General features: G+C 39.6%; 1 protein-coding gene across 1 annotated transcript in view; it reads right to left on the reverse strand.

The window, feature by feature from the left end:
* The window catches only part of ANO6 (anoctamin 6), a 74324-nt gene that overhangs the window by 23755 nt on the left and 30023 nt on the right, over positions 1-20546 (reverse strand). The window contains exons 5-8 of the mRNA XM_072146842.1: positions 5962-6027; positions 4328-4606; positions 3340-3453; positions 3124-3239 (exon numbers count right to left, since the gene is read on the reverse strand). Of these exons, the coding sequence (XP_072002943.1) occupies positions 3124-3239; positions 3340-3453; positions 4328-4606; positions 5962-6027 (575 nt within the window). The remainder of the gene's footprint in view (positions 1-3123; positions 3240-3339; positions 3454-4327; positions 4607-5961; positions 6028-20546) is intronic.

Below are 20546 nucleotides of genomic sequence, written 5' to 3' on the forward strand. Positions count from 1 at the left end.
GCTGCTGCTGACGTCATAGTATGCGCGCCCATGAAGAAAACATGGCCGCGTCCATGCCGGAAGAAAGAAGAGAGAAGAGGAGCCACGGAGAAGAAAGAAGACGGGGCGCGCTGACATCGAGGACATCGGTAAGCCGCGCCGACATCGGGGAGTCGCGCTGACGTCGGAGGGTGAGTATTTAAGTTTATTTTTTTTAACTGGGTAATTTTTTTCATAATACACTCGTGTATAAGCCGAGGGGACGTTTTTCAGCACATTTTTTGTGCTGAAAAACTCGGCTTATACACGAGTATTTGCGGTAACTCAAAATGAGCATTAATAATGAATTCCGTATTTTATTCTGGTTGTTTTGATGTATTATTTGTATAGTCTGGGGCGACTAAGGAGATGCTTTTTTTAGTGTAGAGGGGGCCATTTTTTAAAAATAATATATATATATATATATATATTATATTTTTTTTTTAAAATTTATTTATTTTTTAAATTTTACTTAATTTTTTTTCTTTTACAAGTTTTCCCCTGTACCTGAGGCATCTATAAGCGCCTCAGTTACAGGGGAAATGACCACCTGTCACAGGGGATTCTGATCAGAGCTGTACTGGGTCTAATTAGAGGGCTATAACTCCCAATTTGTGGCAAAAAGAATCTCACTTATTTTTTTCCTCTATATGAGGAGAATCTCCTCTTGCGTGTGAATCTAGATTTGTGAGGAAAAGTGACAATTTCGGGTGTGATTTTATTTTATGTATAAAAATCACTCATAACACCCTTTTAACAGTTAAAGCTTGATTTTTTCATTTTACCAAAATATTATATGTGATTCCCCGTTAGAAAATAAACAGAACAATGCCTACTTTGTGCTGATCGTCCTTTTCTTTCCAAAATTAAACACTTTCTAAAGAGAATATGCCATGACAAAAATGTTTCTCACTAGAGGTGAAGTGTGCGGAGACTAAGGTCTGTCTAGCCAGCTAGCTTGCCCCACACAACCCATGATGCCTTGTGTTTTATCTATCAAAGTAATTTAGCATTAAATCCATTTAGTGCCCCACAAGTAAATCCAGTGAACACAGCACAGTGCACCTGTAGGAGCAGGAAACATGTAATAAGTGGAAGAAATCCAAGTAAACCAGTTATGTCCAGTCTAAATCCTGTGCTGTGTGAGCACAAAGGGTTAATAGCTTATCTGGACAGAGCTGATACTGCCAATGACAGGGGGGGGGGCAGCTTAAGGACAGGAGACAGACAGATAAAGTTCTGTAGAATAAAGACTGGGGTGGAGGAACGGATAGGGAACAGGGAGATCTTGTACCTCACTACTCTGTGCAGGTGACATCTGCATTTACTGTACACATCCAGCTCTGCTACATAGTCTAAACACGGTATGGACTCATAGGGCTTATCGGCACATGGAGAGGATGCAGCTATTGCAGCACTGAGGTAATCTGAGGGGGATAGCAAGGAAACTAATGAATATAGGTAACAAAGATAATAGGCAAAATTATTTTACATTCCAAGAGCTATTGATTTGTGAAAAAAACCTTTACAGTCACTCCTTAATATCTCCAGTTCCCTGGCACTTAGAAACACCAAGTTAGATTCATATGAAAGAGGAGATTCTAGGTGCAACATATTGGAAGTTGTAGAACTTCCCACTACAGATTATTAGGCTGCAGAGAGGAACTGATGACACCTCACAGATAAATATTGACTTTATATGTTGTTAAATTTTGATAAGGGATAACGTTAACTAATGTTCATGTTATTCAACCTTTCCTACCCAGAAGAATCAGAGAATACACTTGCCGTAATTTCTGAAAAAAATATGATTTTTGAATAAAAGATTTTTACTTTGTGCATTATATATTTTTAAATACATTTTTGGATTAAAACCAAATATTGCAAGGCTTTTGTTTTAGCATTCTTGGGGGTATAAATTCTTGTTGATGTTGTGTATTGTGGTATATATAGATCTGCTCACTTTGCATTATTTTTAGATACTAATTTGTGCATAAACCTCTGCTTTGATGTGAGTGTATGTAAAAATATATGTTTTCATTGCATTTTCAAAACATTTTATGTTCAATTTGTGTTTGTCACAGAATTGCATTATAAAAGGTACAGGCTTTCAACTGTTAAATCAAAACAAGTGCAAATTACAGGTGTTATGCTTTCAAAAAGTATATAGGTTTTATAGGTGCCTTATTTGTTTTATTGATAAATTTTGCAAGTTGTGACATTCTTAAAAGTTCTAGCTGAAAAGCAGACTTTCGTTATTTTTGTTTTAGTGATGTTATGAAGATTAATTCATGTGAACATAGGTATCCGTGAAATCTACACATGTTCATTTAATACATTTAGGAGATGTGAAGCGATATATTTTATGTTTGGGGTACATTTTTTATCATCACAGTCAGCATATACACTTTGAATCAAAATTGCATGAAGGTGCCCTCGTCTATAAACTCTTTAATGTAATTTTAAAAGTGGGGAAAGTGTCTGCTTTCTGAAAATATATATGGTTTGTTGGCGTTAAGTATAATATTTGATGTTGTAATTACAGTAGCTCGCTACCGCCTGCTGCTGGGGTGTTCTGCGCAAGCTTGCTGCCGGCGTGTGTCGCCAGCAGGCAAATGAGAGCTACTGCGCACATGAAAAGCTCCCCTGCAGCATATTGCTGACAGCAAGCTACTGCACTTGCACAGAGTGCAAATGATGCTGGAGATGGGAGCAGGTAGAGGTGGGTCAGTAGTGGCTAGTGGGGAGGGGTGGGGTGGATGGTGGAGTAGCCTTTGTACCCGGAGTGGTCTCAGGCTACTTACTGCCCCCATTAGCCTTAGAAATTAATTAGTATATTTAAGCATTAAACTTTATTTTTGCAGCAGTTGCATCCCAAAATCTGTGAAAAACAAGGAACCTACAATGGGGAATCTCTCAGAAAGTAGATTCCCCATAGTAGATTCCCTTTAATAGGCAATAAACTTTTTCAAGGAATAAAGCTGCCTGTAGAAGCATCTATGATGCTATACACCACCAAACACTCTAAAGCCTTCTTTGTTACCGTAAACTCAAAATATTAAATGACTTATTAAAAGCACTATATAATACAATAGTACTCTCTACCTTACAAAATCCAAAGGCTGTAATTTAAAAAAACTACGAGGGTGAGCCCATTCTCTGTACAGCAGATATCTTTCATTTTGGCATCTGGCATCTTCAGATTTGACATTAAATCTACACTGCAAAATGAACAAAATAAGCAGGTAAACTTGTGGTTCTGGAAGTCTTTTCTAGAAACACACAAACAATCTAGAAAAACTCTTAGAATTTACTTCTTACGTCATGAAGAGGAAATGCTGCTTTGTAGATCCCAGAATCCAGCAATTTGTTGATGCCAAATTTTTTCACATTATCCTTCACTGCATATTCAACACGAGACAGAATGAACTGAACCTATAAATATAAAAATACAGCTGTAAAAATAACCAGAGCCAGAAATGACTTTCTTGTAGTAGCTGTTGTATTCATCTTCACTATAAATCACATATGTTTCAATATATGATTTACAATCTTGTTTTATAACATATAGACAACAAAAGCACCTAAACTTTTCATAATGAAGAACCAAATAAGTGGCAGCGCAATAGTTCACTTCATAGTAAATGTTTGTGTTTGCGTGAGTTTCCTCCCACACTCCAAAAACATACTGGTAGGTGATTAGACTGTGAGTCCCATTGAGGACAGTGACTGATTTGGCAAGCTCTGTGCAGCGCTAAGGAATCTGTTGGCGCTATATAAAGGAATTATTATTCTTCATTAGAGACATACTGGCCAGCTAATCTGTCCAACTGCTTTGATATGGTCTCTGACCCTTTGAAATCTTTCTCGAATTAGCTTAGGATATCAGCAAGTAGGCACCACATATGTAGCAGCATCTCTTGCCACACTGCTTAAGGCTACATTCAGACGGCCGTTGCCCGCAGTACTGTAGCACGGCAGGAACAGGGCGGCTCGCGGGGAGAGGAGATGAGCGCTGCTCACTCCTGCCCCTCTCCATAGGAATATATGGCGCACAGCGCTGTATTCCCTCGAAAGATAGAACATGTCCTATCCTTCTAGCGGTACGGTTCTGCACGTGTGCGGCACCGTAACGTTCCCGTTGGGGCGCTGTGCACCCATTGCCGTCTATGGGGTACATATATCGGCCGTATGTACAACCCCCATATGTTCGTCTGAATGTAGCCTTAGTTGTTAAAACAATCCAACACGATAAAATGCACACATTTTTCTCACGCATTAGTAAAAGTCCTATTAAAAGATTACTTACTATGCGGCTTCTTGTAGCTGGAGTGAAGAAGGAATCCCTGTCATTTATATAAAAGTCACTGATGCGATCCTTTTCAAATGGAGCGGTGAAGAACTCTTGCTCTGGATTAATCACATTTTCGCTTACACTGAAAATCTTCGTAAACCAATTAAAAGCTGAACTTTTTTGTCTCAGATCATTAGGTTGTATCGGCAGCTTGATATGCATTACTTCCGCATATGTGCATAGGACCTCCCATGGCGCATGCACTTTCACAAACACTAGACCATCATCTGAAACCTAGAGCAGAATTAAGTTATCAAAATATTCAGGACAAAGTATCATATACTTAATTTAGCTTAAAAGCGGTATTGAGATCATGGTTCAACCACCCTGTCTTTAAGGGCAGAGTTTCTAAATTACTTAATGCGACCATATAAAATATAAATTAAGAAATTAAAATTAATAATATTGGCTCCATCCTAGTCTCAATGCAACTTTATTAGGAAAAGTAATCTCTGTAAATGATGGATTTATTAAAACCAAAAATAACATCTATCGCGCAAGGTTACAATGCATTTACCATATACTACTGTATTGTAGTTTATCTTTTCAGAGGAGACAAGTGATAGTGAAGTCATCCTGGAGTGACTGATCAAAGAAGCACAACATCAGTAGGCGACCCACAACACTGGGACTTGATGTGTTCATACATAGTACATCCATCACACCTGTAAGTTAACTTGGGCTTCTTATCTCTTTATCTTTCTATTGATAAGATCAGATCGGCAGGGGCCTGACAATTGACACCACCGCCAACCAGCTATTCAAAGAGATCACTGATTTGAGATGAGCAGTGCACCATTTTCACAGCTTACCATGCACAGTGCCATACATTGTTCATCAGCTATACTTGTACTGTAGCACGGCTCCAGCCACCAAAATGGAACTGATCTGGAAACAGGCCATGTGATAAATGGACATAACGGTTTCAAAGAGCTAAATCGGTAGGGGTGCCAGTTCCTGATGATCTTATATTGATCATCTATCCAATTAATTAAAAAAATAAGTACTGTACATCGCAAAATACTCTTTAAAGGTGTATTCTCGTCTGGGTATTCACATCCAGACTCATTAATCTGCCATATATAAACATTTCTTCAATTAGATGTTATTAAAAAAAATTACCTGTGTGAAGATAATTTCTCATAAATGTAGTCAAATGGTCCCTTAGGCTGTGTCCTTGGATACGGCCTCCTCTGCTGGAGGGATTGCACAAAGAAACAAAAAGTTTTGTATATGAAATGTCAAGGAGTTATGTCCCACGGCCTTCCTGTGGCAATGATCGCTGAAGCCAGGGGGTCAGGCAGGGCTCAATAGTGCATGTCTGGCCACTGCTGCCTAAATGTGAGATGGTCGTATCCGAGGAAGCCATCTTGTTTCTAAGGGGCAACATGGCTACATTTTATGAGAAATTATCTTCACACCGGAACACTTTTTTTTAATAACATCCAATTGATGAAATGTTTACATATGGCAAATGAATGAAATTAAATTTAAATGCCCAGATGGGAATACTCATTTAACTTAAAATTAAATCAAAGGCACATGATCAGGATAGATATTCTTATGCTTTGGAAAACATTGAAACTTACAGATTTAGTTGCCTCTAACTGTAATCCATTTCTCATAAGATTGGACTCATATGCTTGACGCTTTTTCTGCAAAAAAATATTCTGAAGACTTACTGCCACAGAACAATAATGGTTTAATACACAATCCCTTTAAAAAAAAATTACATTTATAGTACAGATTTTGTAATAAAATATGCACCACCTGCAAAATTTATTTTTGTAAAGCTCTAAAATATTTATTAAAGAAAATGTGTAATCTACAATAAAGTAGAAAACTCTGTTTTAGTTATTTTTCAGTTAAGGCAAATTATAATGCATGTACTAGAAAAGTATTACCATTCCATTCCGGTTTGTCACTGTAACTAAGGTGGGGTGAGAAACAGAGTTTGACATTCAACAAGTCATTAACAATATAATTTTGTATTGGCAGAATGATTCAAACTTTCCGAAAAAGTTTGTGAATGTGGACTATGGGGTTGCGCCAATCTCACAGCAGCCACCTGCTCATCAGTGATTCATCTACAGTGCATCTTTATACAACAGACAAAAGCCCCAACTTATAACCCAGAGTCTATTCCTTATAAACAGAGTGCTCATTCAGATATCATGCAGAACCATCATGAATTTACCATTTGTTTCATAAGGAAAACTAGTGACTTGAACCAGTCTTTAACTTGCTTCCAGGCACAATTTTTACTTAACATCAAGCAAAATCCAACAATAAGTCCTTGTGGAAGATTGACTATTATGGACCATAAGAGGTCACACACAGCTGAACATAGTTCATTTACCAAATCTTTCTTTGTGCGGTTTTATGTATGTCATACATACACAATGAAATTCCATTTGCATATCATAAAGTGTGTTGCATTGGGCTACATAGAGACCCTGGTATTATACATATGCATGCAAAAAAACGAAAACTTGCTTTTGCACGACTACGGTATATTAAAGATAGGTTCCCATTAACAGCCAAATTCTGTCACCAGAGGGCTATATTTCACTGGGTACAGGTTCCCATACACGCTATAAAGTGCATTACAGATATGCTTTTGTAATACCTTAGTGCAGTGATGGCGAACCTTTTAGAGACTGAGTGCCCAAACTACAACCAAGACCCACTTATTTATCGCAAAGTGCCAACACAGAAATGTAATTTGCGATTTACACTCTGTTCTCTGTCACAGCTTTCATTGATACCAGCACCTTGAGGACACCAATAAAGCAGAAAATAGAAGAAATTTGGATGATCGTTGTAGCTTCCCTCCAGGGTTCCATAAACGGGAAGAATTGTCAGGGCCGGAGCAGGAGCTACAATGATAATCCAGATCTGCACCCCCCCCCCCCCCCCCACTCTTCCAGTAGTCCCAAGTAGCACTGTCACTTTAAAATAGCTCTGTGCACAGCAAGTCCTGGGCTGTCTGGGACTGCAGGAAGATACCTAGAGTCCTCTCTGGTGATGGCCTGAGTGCCCACAGAAAGGGCTCTGAGTGCCACCTCGGGCACCCGTGCCATAGGTTAGCCACCACTGCCTTAGTGTTTAGTTGTTTAATAAACCTTCTTAAACTTTACCTGGCTCCATGCCAGCATCTTCCTGAAAGTCTTAGGGGCAGTTGAATTTCAAAATATGATGTCCGCATTGTAATGACCATATTTTATTTCCTCAGCGTCCTGCTCATCTATATTCCACACAACCCCTCCCCCTCATGATGATGCCTTCTATCTCCAGTGAGCATCGAGCCGGCTCACTGCGTTTTGATGCTCACTGCGCATGTGTTCCTATGAAGTGTAACTAGGCAGGCCGGAGGGATGCAAATTGAGTAGCAAGTTTGCGTCCCAACGCTCTGCCTAGTCATAAAGCAGAGGAAGGATGTGGGAGGGGTTGTGTTGAATATAAATGAGCGGGACGCTGAGGAAATAAAAGATGGTAATTAGAATGCAGACGTCATATTTTGAAATTCAACTGCCCCCAGGACTTTCTGGAAGATTCTGGCATGGAGCCAGGTAAATGAACAACTAAACACTAAGGTATTATAAAAGCTGTAATGCACTCTATAGCGTGCATGGGAACCTGTACCTAGTCAAATATAGCCCTCTGGTGACAGTTTCCTTTTAAGAAAAATGAGACATGCATTATGTGAGTCATAATTGCATAGAACTAAAACTAAACTGAACTGAGCCAAATTCTGCAGAACTGACCAATGGTCTACTGCTTATGAGAACCATCCATCTAAGGGACTATTATTTTAATTGCATATCTGCATTTAGTCTTTATGGTGGATTTAAATCCTGCTAAAAATATAACACAACAAAAATGTTCAGGAGAACTCAACATTGTAATGTTATAGTGTATACAAAGTAGGCAAACTCGTTTTGCCTGATTTCCATAGAAACACTTTGTTTTGCAAATTGATGAAGAAGACAAACGTAAAACAGCACATACCTTTCAGCTAAACATGCTAGAATTGTGGCTGACCGTTTCTAAATAATTATTCATTTAACCCTGTGCAAAAGATCTGTAGACAATGCAATCTAAATTTACCAACTTTTAAAGGAAATCTACCATTTGATTTCATGTATTATGAAGCAAACATACATTGAGAATGCTGTGGCTACACTGATGCAGAAACATATATTGTTTAATCCCTTTGCTGAGTGGTTTTGCTGAAATAACAATTATACAATTATGATAATGAGACTGTCTCTTCTGTGCCTGACTCCAGTGCTTCTCCTCTCACATTAAAGGGAACCTGTTATCATAAATTGACCCAATAAACCACTTGCAGTATGTTGTCAAGCAGCTGAGCAGCTTATAGATACATATCTAACCTCAAAGTAAATTTTCTGGATGATGACAAAAAGCTGGGTCATGACAGTAACATGATCTAGAACAGGGGTCCCCAAACTACGGCCGCGGGCCACTTGCGGCCCACGGACCGTTTCTATAGGCCCCCGGATCCGGATTTGTTATTTGGGGGCCCCCGGGTTGGCGCTCCAGTAGGGTCAATGATTAGGCCGTGGCCTATGATTGGGCCACGGCCTTCGGCAGTCGGGCAGGGGCCTCCGTCCATCCGGACAGGAAGCTCCTGCCCGTCACTGAATAGTGCTCAATGCGGCCGGAAACGGCCGCTCGAGCACTATTGTTGCAGGTGGAGCGATGTGGCCGGAAGACAACCCTGGCGCACATCGCTCCCTGAACCTGGATGCGCGGCAGCAACCAGAAGAAAGATGACGCGGGAGCCAGAGGTAAGTACAGGGTTTTTTTTGTTTTTTTTTTTAAAACAGCAGTAGAAACATTGTGGCTGCCCTAATATATGAAATTATGGATTATGGGGCCATTATAGAAAATAATAATGGAGGGGCAGCATAGGGAATAATTATGAGGGGGCAGCATAGGGAATAATCAATTATAATTATTTTCTATGCTGCCCCTCATAATGAATTATTTCCTCATAAGGGGCAGCACAGGAAATAATAAATTATAAGGGGCAGCATAGGAAATAATAAATTATAAGGGGCAGCATAGGAAATAATAAATTATGAGGGGCAGCATAGGGAATAATAAATTATAAGGGGCAGCATAGGAAATAATAAATTATAAGGGGCAGCATAGGAAATAATAAATTATGAGGGGCAGCATAGGAAATAATACATTATAAGGGGCAGCATAGGAAATAATAAATTATGAGGGGCAGCATAGGAAATAATAAATTATGAGGGGCAGCATAGGAAATAATAAATTATGAGGGGCAGCATAGGAAATAATACATTATAAGGGGCAGCATAGGAAATAATACATTATGAGGGGCAGCATAGGAAATAATACATTATAAGGGGTAGCATAGGAAATAATAAATTATAAGGGGCAGCATAGGAAATAATTAATTATGAGGGGCAGCATAGGAAATAATTAATTATGAGGGGCCACATAGGAAATAATTAATGGCAGGGGGCAGCATAGGAAATAATTAATGGTGGGGGGCAGCATAGGAAATAATTAATGGTGGGGGGCAGCATAGGAAATAATTATGAGGGGCAGTCTAGTAATTAATGGGGGGGCAGCATATTTAATAATTAATTGACCTAATTAATTCATTAACTGGGCCAATAAATAAAATAGTTCACAAAGGGGTGCAGAATATTAAATAATTAATTGAGGGGGGCCCAGTGTATTACGGATGCGGTCGCATGTACCGCTAGCGCTGTAATTTCTTATATTTTTTTTATTTTTAAACTTCAGTCCGGCCCTCCAACGGTCTGAGAGGGACAGTGATCGGCCTCCTATGTAAAAAGTTTGGGGACCCCTGATCTAGAAGCTGTTCAACTGCTAGACAACATACTGGTAGTGGTTATTAGGCCAATTTCTGATGAAAGGTTCCCTTTAAGTATGCACAGCTTGAGAGAATGATGTAATCACTGATGTGCCTGACAGGCAGAAGTAATCAAGTCGCTTTAACATCCAACAGCTGCTGTGTACGAGTGATCCAGCTAAGGTTGATTAGTCCAGTCTGGAACGTTCAGGAAGCTTGTGTAGTGAATCCATCCCAGCTTTCCCAAGATCCTGAATGTTATAATTGTTTTTTCAGCAGCACCACTCAGCTGAGGGATTAAACAAGATATGCTTCTGCATCAGTGTAGCTACAGCATTCTCAAGGTATGTTTGGTACATAATACATAGTAATGTTTCTGAATCATGAATGCATGAACACAAAAAAAGAAAAAAAAAAAACAGGAAAAAAGTCCCACTTTGGCTTTGTACAGTCCCGCTTTTATTATTCAATCTCTTTGTACTATCCCACTTTTGCGAATGTAACTTTATTCAGAGAATGTAATACTTTTATTTTTATGGGAGAAGTATATTTAATTGGTAAAATATGATTTTTTTCAAATAAAAAAAAACCAAAGTGGGGTTTACTGGCACTTCCCTAATTTAATCTATGCCGAGTTACTGTGCTCTCAATGTGAAACCAAGGGTCTAAGGAAAAATTTCAATAAAGAAACTGTGGACATGTGTGTATAAGTATAATCTACTATATTCATACAATAAAATATGCATATATAAATAATGTGCTTAATATGGCTAATCTAGACAATATATTATGGATACAATTTATATCAATTCATAGATGTTAACACCATGTCATAGTTAATAGGCAAATCCAGGAGAACAGAATGTAGAGAATCAGGGATCTATTTCTGGACAAATTAGAGTTCTGCTTATAAAAGTTGTATACCGTATATACTCAAGTATAAGCCAACCCGAGTATAAGCCGAGACCCCTAATTTTAACACAAAAAAACTGGGAAAACATATCCACTCAATTATAAGCCGAGGGTGGGAAATGCATTGTTCACCGCCTCACAGTATATAACCAGCCAGCTCCCTGTAGTATATAGCCAGCCAGCCCCTGTAGTATACAGCCTGCCAGCCCCCTGTGGTAAATATATTGTGCAAGCCCCTGGTATATAGCCAGCTAGCCCCTGTAGAAAAAAAAAAAAAAAGGACTCACCTTTCCAACGTCCCCCGTAGGTCCTCTCCTGCTTCCAATACCACCACGGGTCCTTCCGCTCCTCTTCAGGTTTTCACGCTCGGCCGGCACATAAAATGATGTAAGCCGCTTGCAAACGTCATTGTTTGTGAGCAGCAAGCATCGCGAGGGGACCCAAAGAGGAGCGGAACTTCATGAAGAGGAGTCGAAGAACCTGAAGTGGACCCAAAGGACCCAAGGCGGCATTGGAAGCAGAAGAGGACCTACGGGGGACATGCAGTGTTAATTTTTTTAATAGACTTTTTAATTGACAAATTTTGTGCTGAAAAACTCGGCTTATACTCAAGTATAAATGGTACTCCTTCGTCGATGCATAAACTTTTTCTTTTTGTGAAAAAAATACTTATATTCACACATACCCACTGAGCTAAGTACATGTTTATTACCCTCCTGCTTTTTTATTTGTCTTTAACCCCTTCCCGACATTTGACGTAATAGTACTGCATCGCGGGAGGTGCGTTCCCGCAAAATGCAGTACTATTACGTCAAACTTCTGGCGCCGGCTCCTGAACGGAGCCGGCGCCAGAAGCTGCGGGTGTCGGCTATATATTATAGCCGACACCCGCCTCTAACACCCGCGATCGGAGATTTCTCCGATCGCGGGTGTTAACCCCTAACATGCCGCGGTCGCGCTGACCGCGGCTTGTTAGAGGCATTTAAAAAGTATTTGATGTCAATCGGACCCCCCCGCGGCACTTACCGGGGGGGTCCGCAGCTCCGATCGCAGCCCCGGGACTGCCGGTGCCCGGGGCTGCGCGATCTTCCTCCCGGTGCCGGGTCCGTGCCTCCTGGCAGGACCCGGCTGTAAGACACTGGGCATGCGCAGCATGCTCAGTGTCTTACATTACACAGTGCAATACATCTGTATTGCACTGTGTAACCTGTAAAATAGCTTGAACAAGTGATCAGAAGATCACTTGTTCAAGCTAATATGTAAGTTACTGTAAAAAAAAGTTAAAACAATAAATAAAGTTTTTTTAAATAAAAATAAATAATAAAAGAAAGTGAAAGTCCCCCCAAACACCACATTTCCCTGTACAAAAGTAATAAAGTATAAAAAACACTAAATCACAAAAAAACCTCACTTATTTGGTATCGCCGCGTCCGTAACAATCTGTACAATAAATCCTAATCATAATTGGACCCGCTCGGTGAACATGGTAGAAAAAAACCCCCCAAAACTTGCCAAAAATTAAAACTTTTTATCAAATTGCTTTACAAAAAATGTTCTAAAAAGTGATCCGAAAAAGTTACAAGCACCAAAATGATACTACTGAAAAGAACAACTTGTCACGCAAAAAATAAGCTTACAACCAGCTCCGTAAACCAAAAAATACTAAAGTTATGCTGCTATAAAAATGACAATACTAAAACAAATGCAATTTTTTCTATTCTAGTTTTCCTTCAATAAAATTGGACAAATATAAAATAAACTATATAAATGAGGTATCACCGTAATCGTAGTGATCCGTAGAATAAAGATAATATATTATTGTTATGCTACAGTGAACAACCCCCCAAAAAAATGCTAAAAATCCAAAACAAGAATTGATGATTTTATTTTCCTCTACATATAAAGAATTAATAAAATTGCTTCAATAAACTAAAAACCCACTAAAATGAAGGTTTTTTTTACAGTGCATCTCGTCTCGCAAAAAATAAACCCTTATTTGTTTAAATTGCTTAAAAAATAAATAAAGATTGTATAGCCTATTCCCAACGCGCGTTGTCATAGAACGGTGCGGTGGGTAGTGACTTGCCCACACGGTACAGACACCATGATCGGGGCAAGATGGCGGCTGATCCTGACGGCCATCCATCCTGCCCCATGGACCAGAATGGTTCCGTCCCCCCCACACCCCCAGTTCACGATCCCTGCTATTGGCTCATCAATTCAGACCAGCCAATAGAAGTGAATTTACTTATGACGTCAGTAATACCGGTCACCATGTCTGTAGACACGGTGATCGGGGCAGGGTGGCGGCTGTTCCTGACTGCCACCAATTGTGCCTTGTGCTCCAGAAGGGTTTTGCTGCCCCCCTCTGTCCATGTTTGCCGCTATTGGCTGGTCGATTTGGTCCAGCCAAAAGCAGCAATATTCGTCACAATGGGCATCGCTAAGGTGAATAAGAGCAACACTTGGCGATAATTTCCCTACGGAAAACGAAGATATGGTACAAAAGCGCTGGCCGTGCACATTGTACAGATGATGCTGTACAACTCTTACATGCTGTTCCAATGTGCAGGTCCTGCCGTATCATTTCTCCGTTTTCAAGAGGAAGGTATTAGGAAACTAATATTGGGACAAGAAGGACGGGGCCCCAGTACCTCTGGTTTAGATGTTCCTGTGTTTTGTCAGGACAGCATTTTCCCGGTGAATTCTGCTGCTTCTAATTGTAGGACTCAATAAAGAGTCTGTTCCAAAAGAGGAGTTGGGATGGACACTACATACTACTATGAGACCTGCAACAACTCTAGAGTGACAAAAGTTTAGTTGGTCCCTTGGTATCATCTACCTCCTTATACGCAACACATTCACAATTCACGCCCAACCTGTTGTGAATTCATTTAGGTAAAATGAATAATTGTAACAACTGTTAGGTCCCGTTGCTCCCTATAACCCTCCATTATTTCATAAGGGGCGCCACATAACGGGCACTGAACTTTCCAGAAATAATTGCAATTTCCATCTTGGACTCCATTGCACATCATATTTGGAAACCACCTGTATGTTCAAAATGCTCATTTCACCACGTGTATTACACTACACCACATATTACACCTTGCTATATTCCCCAAGGGGTGTACATTCAACAATTAGGGTCACTTTTCGGGTTTTCCTCTGTTTTGGTACCACTACGGCTCTCCAAATGTATCCTGACACATGTGAAGGATTTCTTACAAATTTGGCCTCTAAAAGACAAACATCCCTCTTTTCCTCTACTGTGCGCCCATAAAGCATTTTATATGCACATGTGGGGTACTTCTACACTCGGGAGAAATAGTTTTACACCTTTTTCGGGGTTATTTAATATATTATCCCTTGTGGCTTACAAAAATTAGGGGTAAAGTGACATTTATAGGAAAATGTTCACCTTTTTTATGTTTAGGGCCTAATTGGATCATTCACCTGTAGGAGCAAATACATATATTACACATTGCAAAATTCTCTAAGGGGTGTGCATTCAAAAATTAGGGTCACTTTTCGGATTCTTATCTGTTTTATACCACTAGGGTTCTCCAAATGCATGTCAAACATTTCTGTCAAATTTGGCTTATAAAAGGCAAACATCCCCCTTCCCTTTTACTGTGCGCCCATACAACATTTTATATACACATGTGGGGTACTTCTACACTCGAGAGAAATAGGTCTACACATTTTGGGGGGTTATTACATATTTTTATCCCTTGTGGCTATAAAAAATTAGGGGTACAACGACCTTTATAAGAAAATTTTCACCTTTTTCCTATTTAAGTCCTAATTAAATCAAACAACTTTATGGACAAATACACATATTACACCTTGCTAAATTCTCTAAGGAGTGTGCTTTCCAAAATGGTGATACTTGTTGGGGTTCCCCTCTGTTTTGGTACCACTACAGCTCTCTAAATGCATCCTGACATATGTAAAGGATGTCTGTCAAATTTGGCTTCTAAAAGGCCAACGCCCCTCTTTCCCTTCTGAGCTTCACTGCGTACCCATACAACATTTTATTTGCATGTGTGGGGCAATTTTATACTCGGGAGAAATGCTAGTACACATTTTTTGGGGTTGTTTTATCTTTAATGCCTTATGGGATACAAAAAATAGCCGTAAAAGTGACTTTTTTGGGAAAATGTTCATATTTTTCCTTTTTGGGACCTAATTGAAACAAACACCTGTAGGGGAAAATACACATATTACACCTTGCTAAATTCTCCAAAGGGTGCACTTTCCAAAATGGTGACACTTGTTGGGGTTCCCCTCTGTTTTGGTACCACTAGGGCTCTCCAAATGCATCCTGACACTTGTAAAGGATGATTGTCATATCTGGCTTCTAAAAGGCCAACGGCCCTCTTTCCCTTCTGAGCCCCACTGTGTACCCATACAACACTTTATATGCAAAAGTGGTGCAGTTCTGTGCTTAGGAGAAATAGTTTTACACATTTATGGGGGTTGTTTCATCTTTTATCCCTTGTGGCTTACAAAAATTTGGGGTAAAAGTGACTTTTTTGAGAAAATTTTCACCTTTTTTCCCTTTTGGGGCCTAATTGAATCAAACAACTATTGGGGCAACTACACAAATTACACCTTGCTAAACTCTCCAAGGGGTGTACTTTCCAAAATGGTGTCTCTTGTTGGGGCTTTCCTCTGTTTTGGTACCATTATGGCTTTCCAAATGCATCCTGACACATGAAAACTTTTTCAGCCATATTTGCCCTGCAAAAACGAAACAATGCTCTTTCCCTTCCAAGTGCCCCCCTGTGCCCGTGCAGCAGGGTACAGTGACAAAATGGGTATTGGCATGCTCAGGAGGAATTGCCCTAAACATGGTAAAATGCATTTTCCTTTTTAACCCATTGTGAAGGTGCAAATTTTAGTGTTCAATGAATCTATAGTAAGATAAAATTACATTTCTGTAATTTCACTTTCATTTATCTTTCATCCTCATGAAACGCTCATAGGGTTAACAAAATTCCCAAAGGTTGTTTTGAATATTTTGAGGGGTGTAGTTTCTGAAATGGTGTCATTTGTGGGGGTTTTCTGTCATGTAGGCCTTATAAAGTCACTTCTAACTAAATTGACCCTCCAAAAGTAGGTTTTGATGATTTTCATGAAAATCTGAAAAATAGCACCTAAAGTTATAAGCCTCCTAACATCCTAAAAAAAGGAAAAGATGTTTGAAAAATGATGCCAAGTTAAAGCAGACATATGGAAAATGTTAGTTATCAAGTTATTTTAGTGATATGACCAACTTTTCAAAAAGTAGAAACTTTTGAATTTGGAAAACATTGTTTTTTTCAAAAATTTTGCCAAATTTCCATTTATTTCATAAATAAATACTAAATATATTGATTAAATTTCTCAACCAGCATGAAGTACAATGTGTCATGAAAAAACAATCTCAAAATCAACTGGATATGTTAAAGCGTTCCAAAGTTATAACCACTTAAATAGACACATGTCAGATTTTAAAAAATGGGCCGTGTCAGGAAGGTGAAAAGTGGCTTCAGCATTAAGGGGTTAACAGGGTGTCCTTGGTGTTCCATGCCTTTACAGTGGCATACAATACAGTCTTCTGCCAAATGTATACATGGATTCACCCAAAATATATAGTCAAAGGAAGGCTACTATCATGAAATGAACACAGCCTCAATCTTATTATATGCACATACAAATTTTTACAAGAGAGTAGAAGAATTCTTCTCTAAAGCATACTTTTGCCTCACGTGGTAGTAAAGATACAACCCTTAACCATCTTAATTATACTACTGAGACACAAACCAACAGCAACACAAATCTCTGAGGTATTCTGCTCTCACCACAATATAAGAACAATGCTATAATTAAGGATAAATATATTCATGGTTGGCAACCACATCATTCAGTGCATACTTTTCTTAAGTTGTGAGAAAGCATGTGCACAGACAAGTTACAAGTGGATGATAAAAGGTTGTGTGGACTTTTCTTTTTATGCCAAAAGGTCCTTGGAGTTCACTACCACTACTTTGGTTTTAGGATACTACTAATCAAGAACTAAACATACCGGTATTTAAAAAGATTTCTGGAATATTAGAAAGGAAGCAGAAATACAATTGCATTTAATGGGATGCCATCCTTTGGTGTTTACCCCAAAATAAGCCCTTGTTACAATGGCTGTACATTGTGATCCGTGGCACCTAGAAACACAGCTGTAATATAATTTAAAAAGGACAAACTCCTTAACCGGTTAAGGACCGGGCCCTTTCCCGTTTTTTCATTTCCATTTTTCACTCCCCACCTTCACAAATCTATAACTTTTTTATTTTTACACATAAAAAGCTATGTGATAGCTTGTTTTTTGCGTAACAAATTGCACTTCATAGTGATGGTATTAAATATTCCATGCCATGTACTGGGAAGCGGGAAAAAAATTCCAAATTCAGTGAAAATGGTGAAAAAACGCATTTGTGTCGTATTCTTGTGGGCTTGGATATTACGGCTTTCATTTCACGCCACAAATGACGCATCTAATTTATTCTTTGGGTCAGTACGATTACAGGGACACCAAATTTGTATAGGTTTTATAATGTTTTCATACATTTACAAAAATTAAAACCTCATGAACAAATTTTTTTTTACATTTTGCCGTCTTCTTGTGCTTATAACTTTTTCATACTTTGGTGTATGGAGTTGAGGGTGGTGTCATCTTTTGCGACTTTTGATGATGTTTTCAATTATATTATTTTTAGGAATGTACGACCTTTTGATCACTTTTTATAGAATTTTTAATTTTTTTTTAAATGGCAAAGAAGTGCCAGTTTTGACTTTGGACGCGATTTTCCGTTACGGGGTTAAACGCAGTGAAAAACCGTTATTATATTTTGATAGATCAGGCATTTTTGGACGCAGCGATACCTAATGTGTTTATGATTTTTACTGTTTATTTATATCAGTTCTAGGGAAAGGGGGGTGATTTGAATTTTTAGGGTTTTTTATTATTTTTTTTTTAAACTTTTTTTTAATTTTTATTTTTACTATTTTTCAGACTCCCTAGGGTACTTTAACCCTAGGTTGTCTGATCGATCCTACCATATACTGCCATACTACAGTATGGCAGTATATGGGGATTTTACTCCTCATACATTACAATGTGCTGACAGCACATTGTAATGAATGGGTTAACCCGAAGTAGCTTCGGGTCTTTGTGAGACCCGAAGCTACCATGGCAATGGATGCGCCGCCATCTGTTTGAAGCCGCCGGCAGCTTTGCCGGCGGCGTTCTGCAAGAAAACGCCCGCGATCGGTGCCGGCACCGATCGCGGGTGTTACCGGTAAGCCTTTGCTGCAATATGCAGCAGAGACTTACCGGCTACGGAGAGGGCTCGGCCCGCGAGCCCTCTCCATGCATCGGAACGCGACCGCCGTGTATTCACGGCGGGCGGTCGCGAACCGGTTAAACAGAGTTTCTAGGTGCCATAGAACCCGAGATGTCCACGGTTAAAGGTACAGCCTGGAGTGGAAGCCATTTCTAAAACTCACCCTTATGACTAACTTTAATACTGCTTGTGTGGCACCTAGAAACACAATGCTTATGCAATATCAACGGTTTGAAATATCCCACCTTCCAGTCTGTTAGCTGAAGGTCAAAGGAGGAGAAGGAGAAACAGAAGAAGGAAGTTGACAGATGCAATGGATACAAGCAGTCACATGGACAAAATAAACTCATTTAACCTCTTCACGACCACCCCATATAAATATAAAGCTTTTACTGTGACAAATTGCCAAAAAGACATTAATTTACCTCATGACAGTAGCCAACTTCAAACTGCTATATCTCCAGACCCGGTTATCTAGAAACACAATTCTGGTATCAAATTAACCATGAGAATCTTCCCTTTAATATGATATTGTGTATGGGTGCCTCACAGAGCCAGAGATATCAACTGTTATCCGGTTCCTGACCGCCTGCCGTGTATTCAAGGCGCGTTGGGTCCCAGTGCATGGAGAGGGCTCACGGGCTGAGCCCTCTCCATAACCGGCAAGTCTTTGTAGCATATTGCAGCAAAGACTTACTGGTAACACCCGCGAACGGTGCTAGGGTGTTATGCCGCTGATCGCCGCTGGCAAAGCTGCCGGCGGCTTTGAGAAGATGGCGGATCATGGGGGTCGCCATCTTGCCGAGGATCATCGCTCCCCGTGACATGACCAGAGGCTGTCTCGTCTCGTTTTTTTAGCAAATTGCAATGAATGAGGAGGAAAATCCCCATATACTGCCATACTGTAAAAATAATAAAAAACTTAAAAATTCAAATCACCCCACTTTCCCTGTTATAAAATATATAATAGCACCCAAAGTCGAAAGTGGCACTGTTTTGCATTTTGAAAAATATTTTTTTAAAAATCTATAAAAAAAAGTGATCAAAAGGTCATATAGGCCTAAAAATGATAGAATTCAAAACATCATCAAAAAGTTGCAAAAAATGACACCACCCTGATCTCCGTACAACGAAGTATGAAAAAGTTATTAGCGCCAGAAGATGGCAAAATCCCCAAAATTTTTTTGTAAATGTATAAAAATATTAAAACCTATACGAAATTTGGTAATCCCGTGTTTGTACTGCATTTGGAGCGCACAGCAAAAGCCATAAAATCCAAGCCCACAAGAAAACTCACCATTTTGTTCCGCAGAAAACAAGCCATCACACAGCTCTTTGCGTGTAAAAATTAAAAAGTTATACATTTTTGAAGGTGGGGAGTGAAAAATGGAAATGGATAAAAACAAAAAAAGGGCTAGGTCCTTAAGGAGTTAATTCCCTGTTATTAACAAAAATACAGCATTTCACAGAAATTATCCAACCTGTTTATGAGTCCTTGAGTACACAATTTCAGTTGCCCATAGTTTCCGACCATGCATCTTCTGACTTTAGGGTTGGCAGCCATCTTGCTTTTCTGTCTTGCGCTGTGGAGCTAAGATCTTCTCTGCTCCCTGCAGCAGCCCCACCCCTGTTAGTGAAGGCAGGGTTACAGCCTCTAGGTATGACTAGATTTGCATAGCCTAGAGGAGTACAACGCTCTACAATACCTCTGGATTTCAGCCTCAATTGCTGCCGACTCCACCACTAACGTACCTTCAGGGGACCTTAAACAGGGGATATGCGACACCTCGTTTTGTGCATTAACCACAGAGACCAGTAAATGTCCTGCTTTTTCCCCTTCAATGAAATAACTGTTGCTTAGTGAAAATGCGCTTCTTTGCTGCTTGTTGATGTAGGTGTTCCGTCAGGAGCTTTAGACTCTAGCCATTTATTCTCTAGCAAGTCCCGTAGTGGAGCTTGCCACTGCCAGGTCTAGGGATAATGGTAAGAACAGTGCTCT

The sequence above is a fragment of the Engystomops pustulosus genome, chromosome 4 (assembly GCF_040894005.1).
Source record: "Engystomops pustulosus chromosome 4, aEngPut4.maternal, whole genome shotgun sequence".
In the NCBI taxonomy this organism is placed as follows: Eukaryota; Metazoa; Chordata; class Amphibia; order Anura; family Leptodactylidae; genus Engystomops; species Engystomops pustulosus.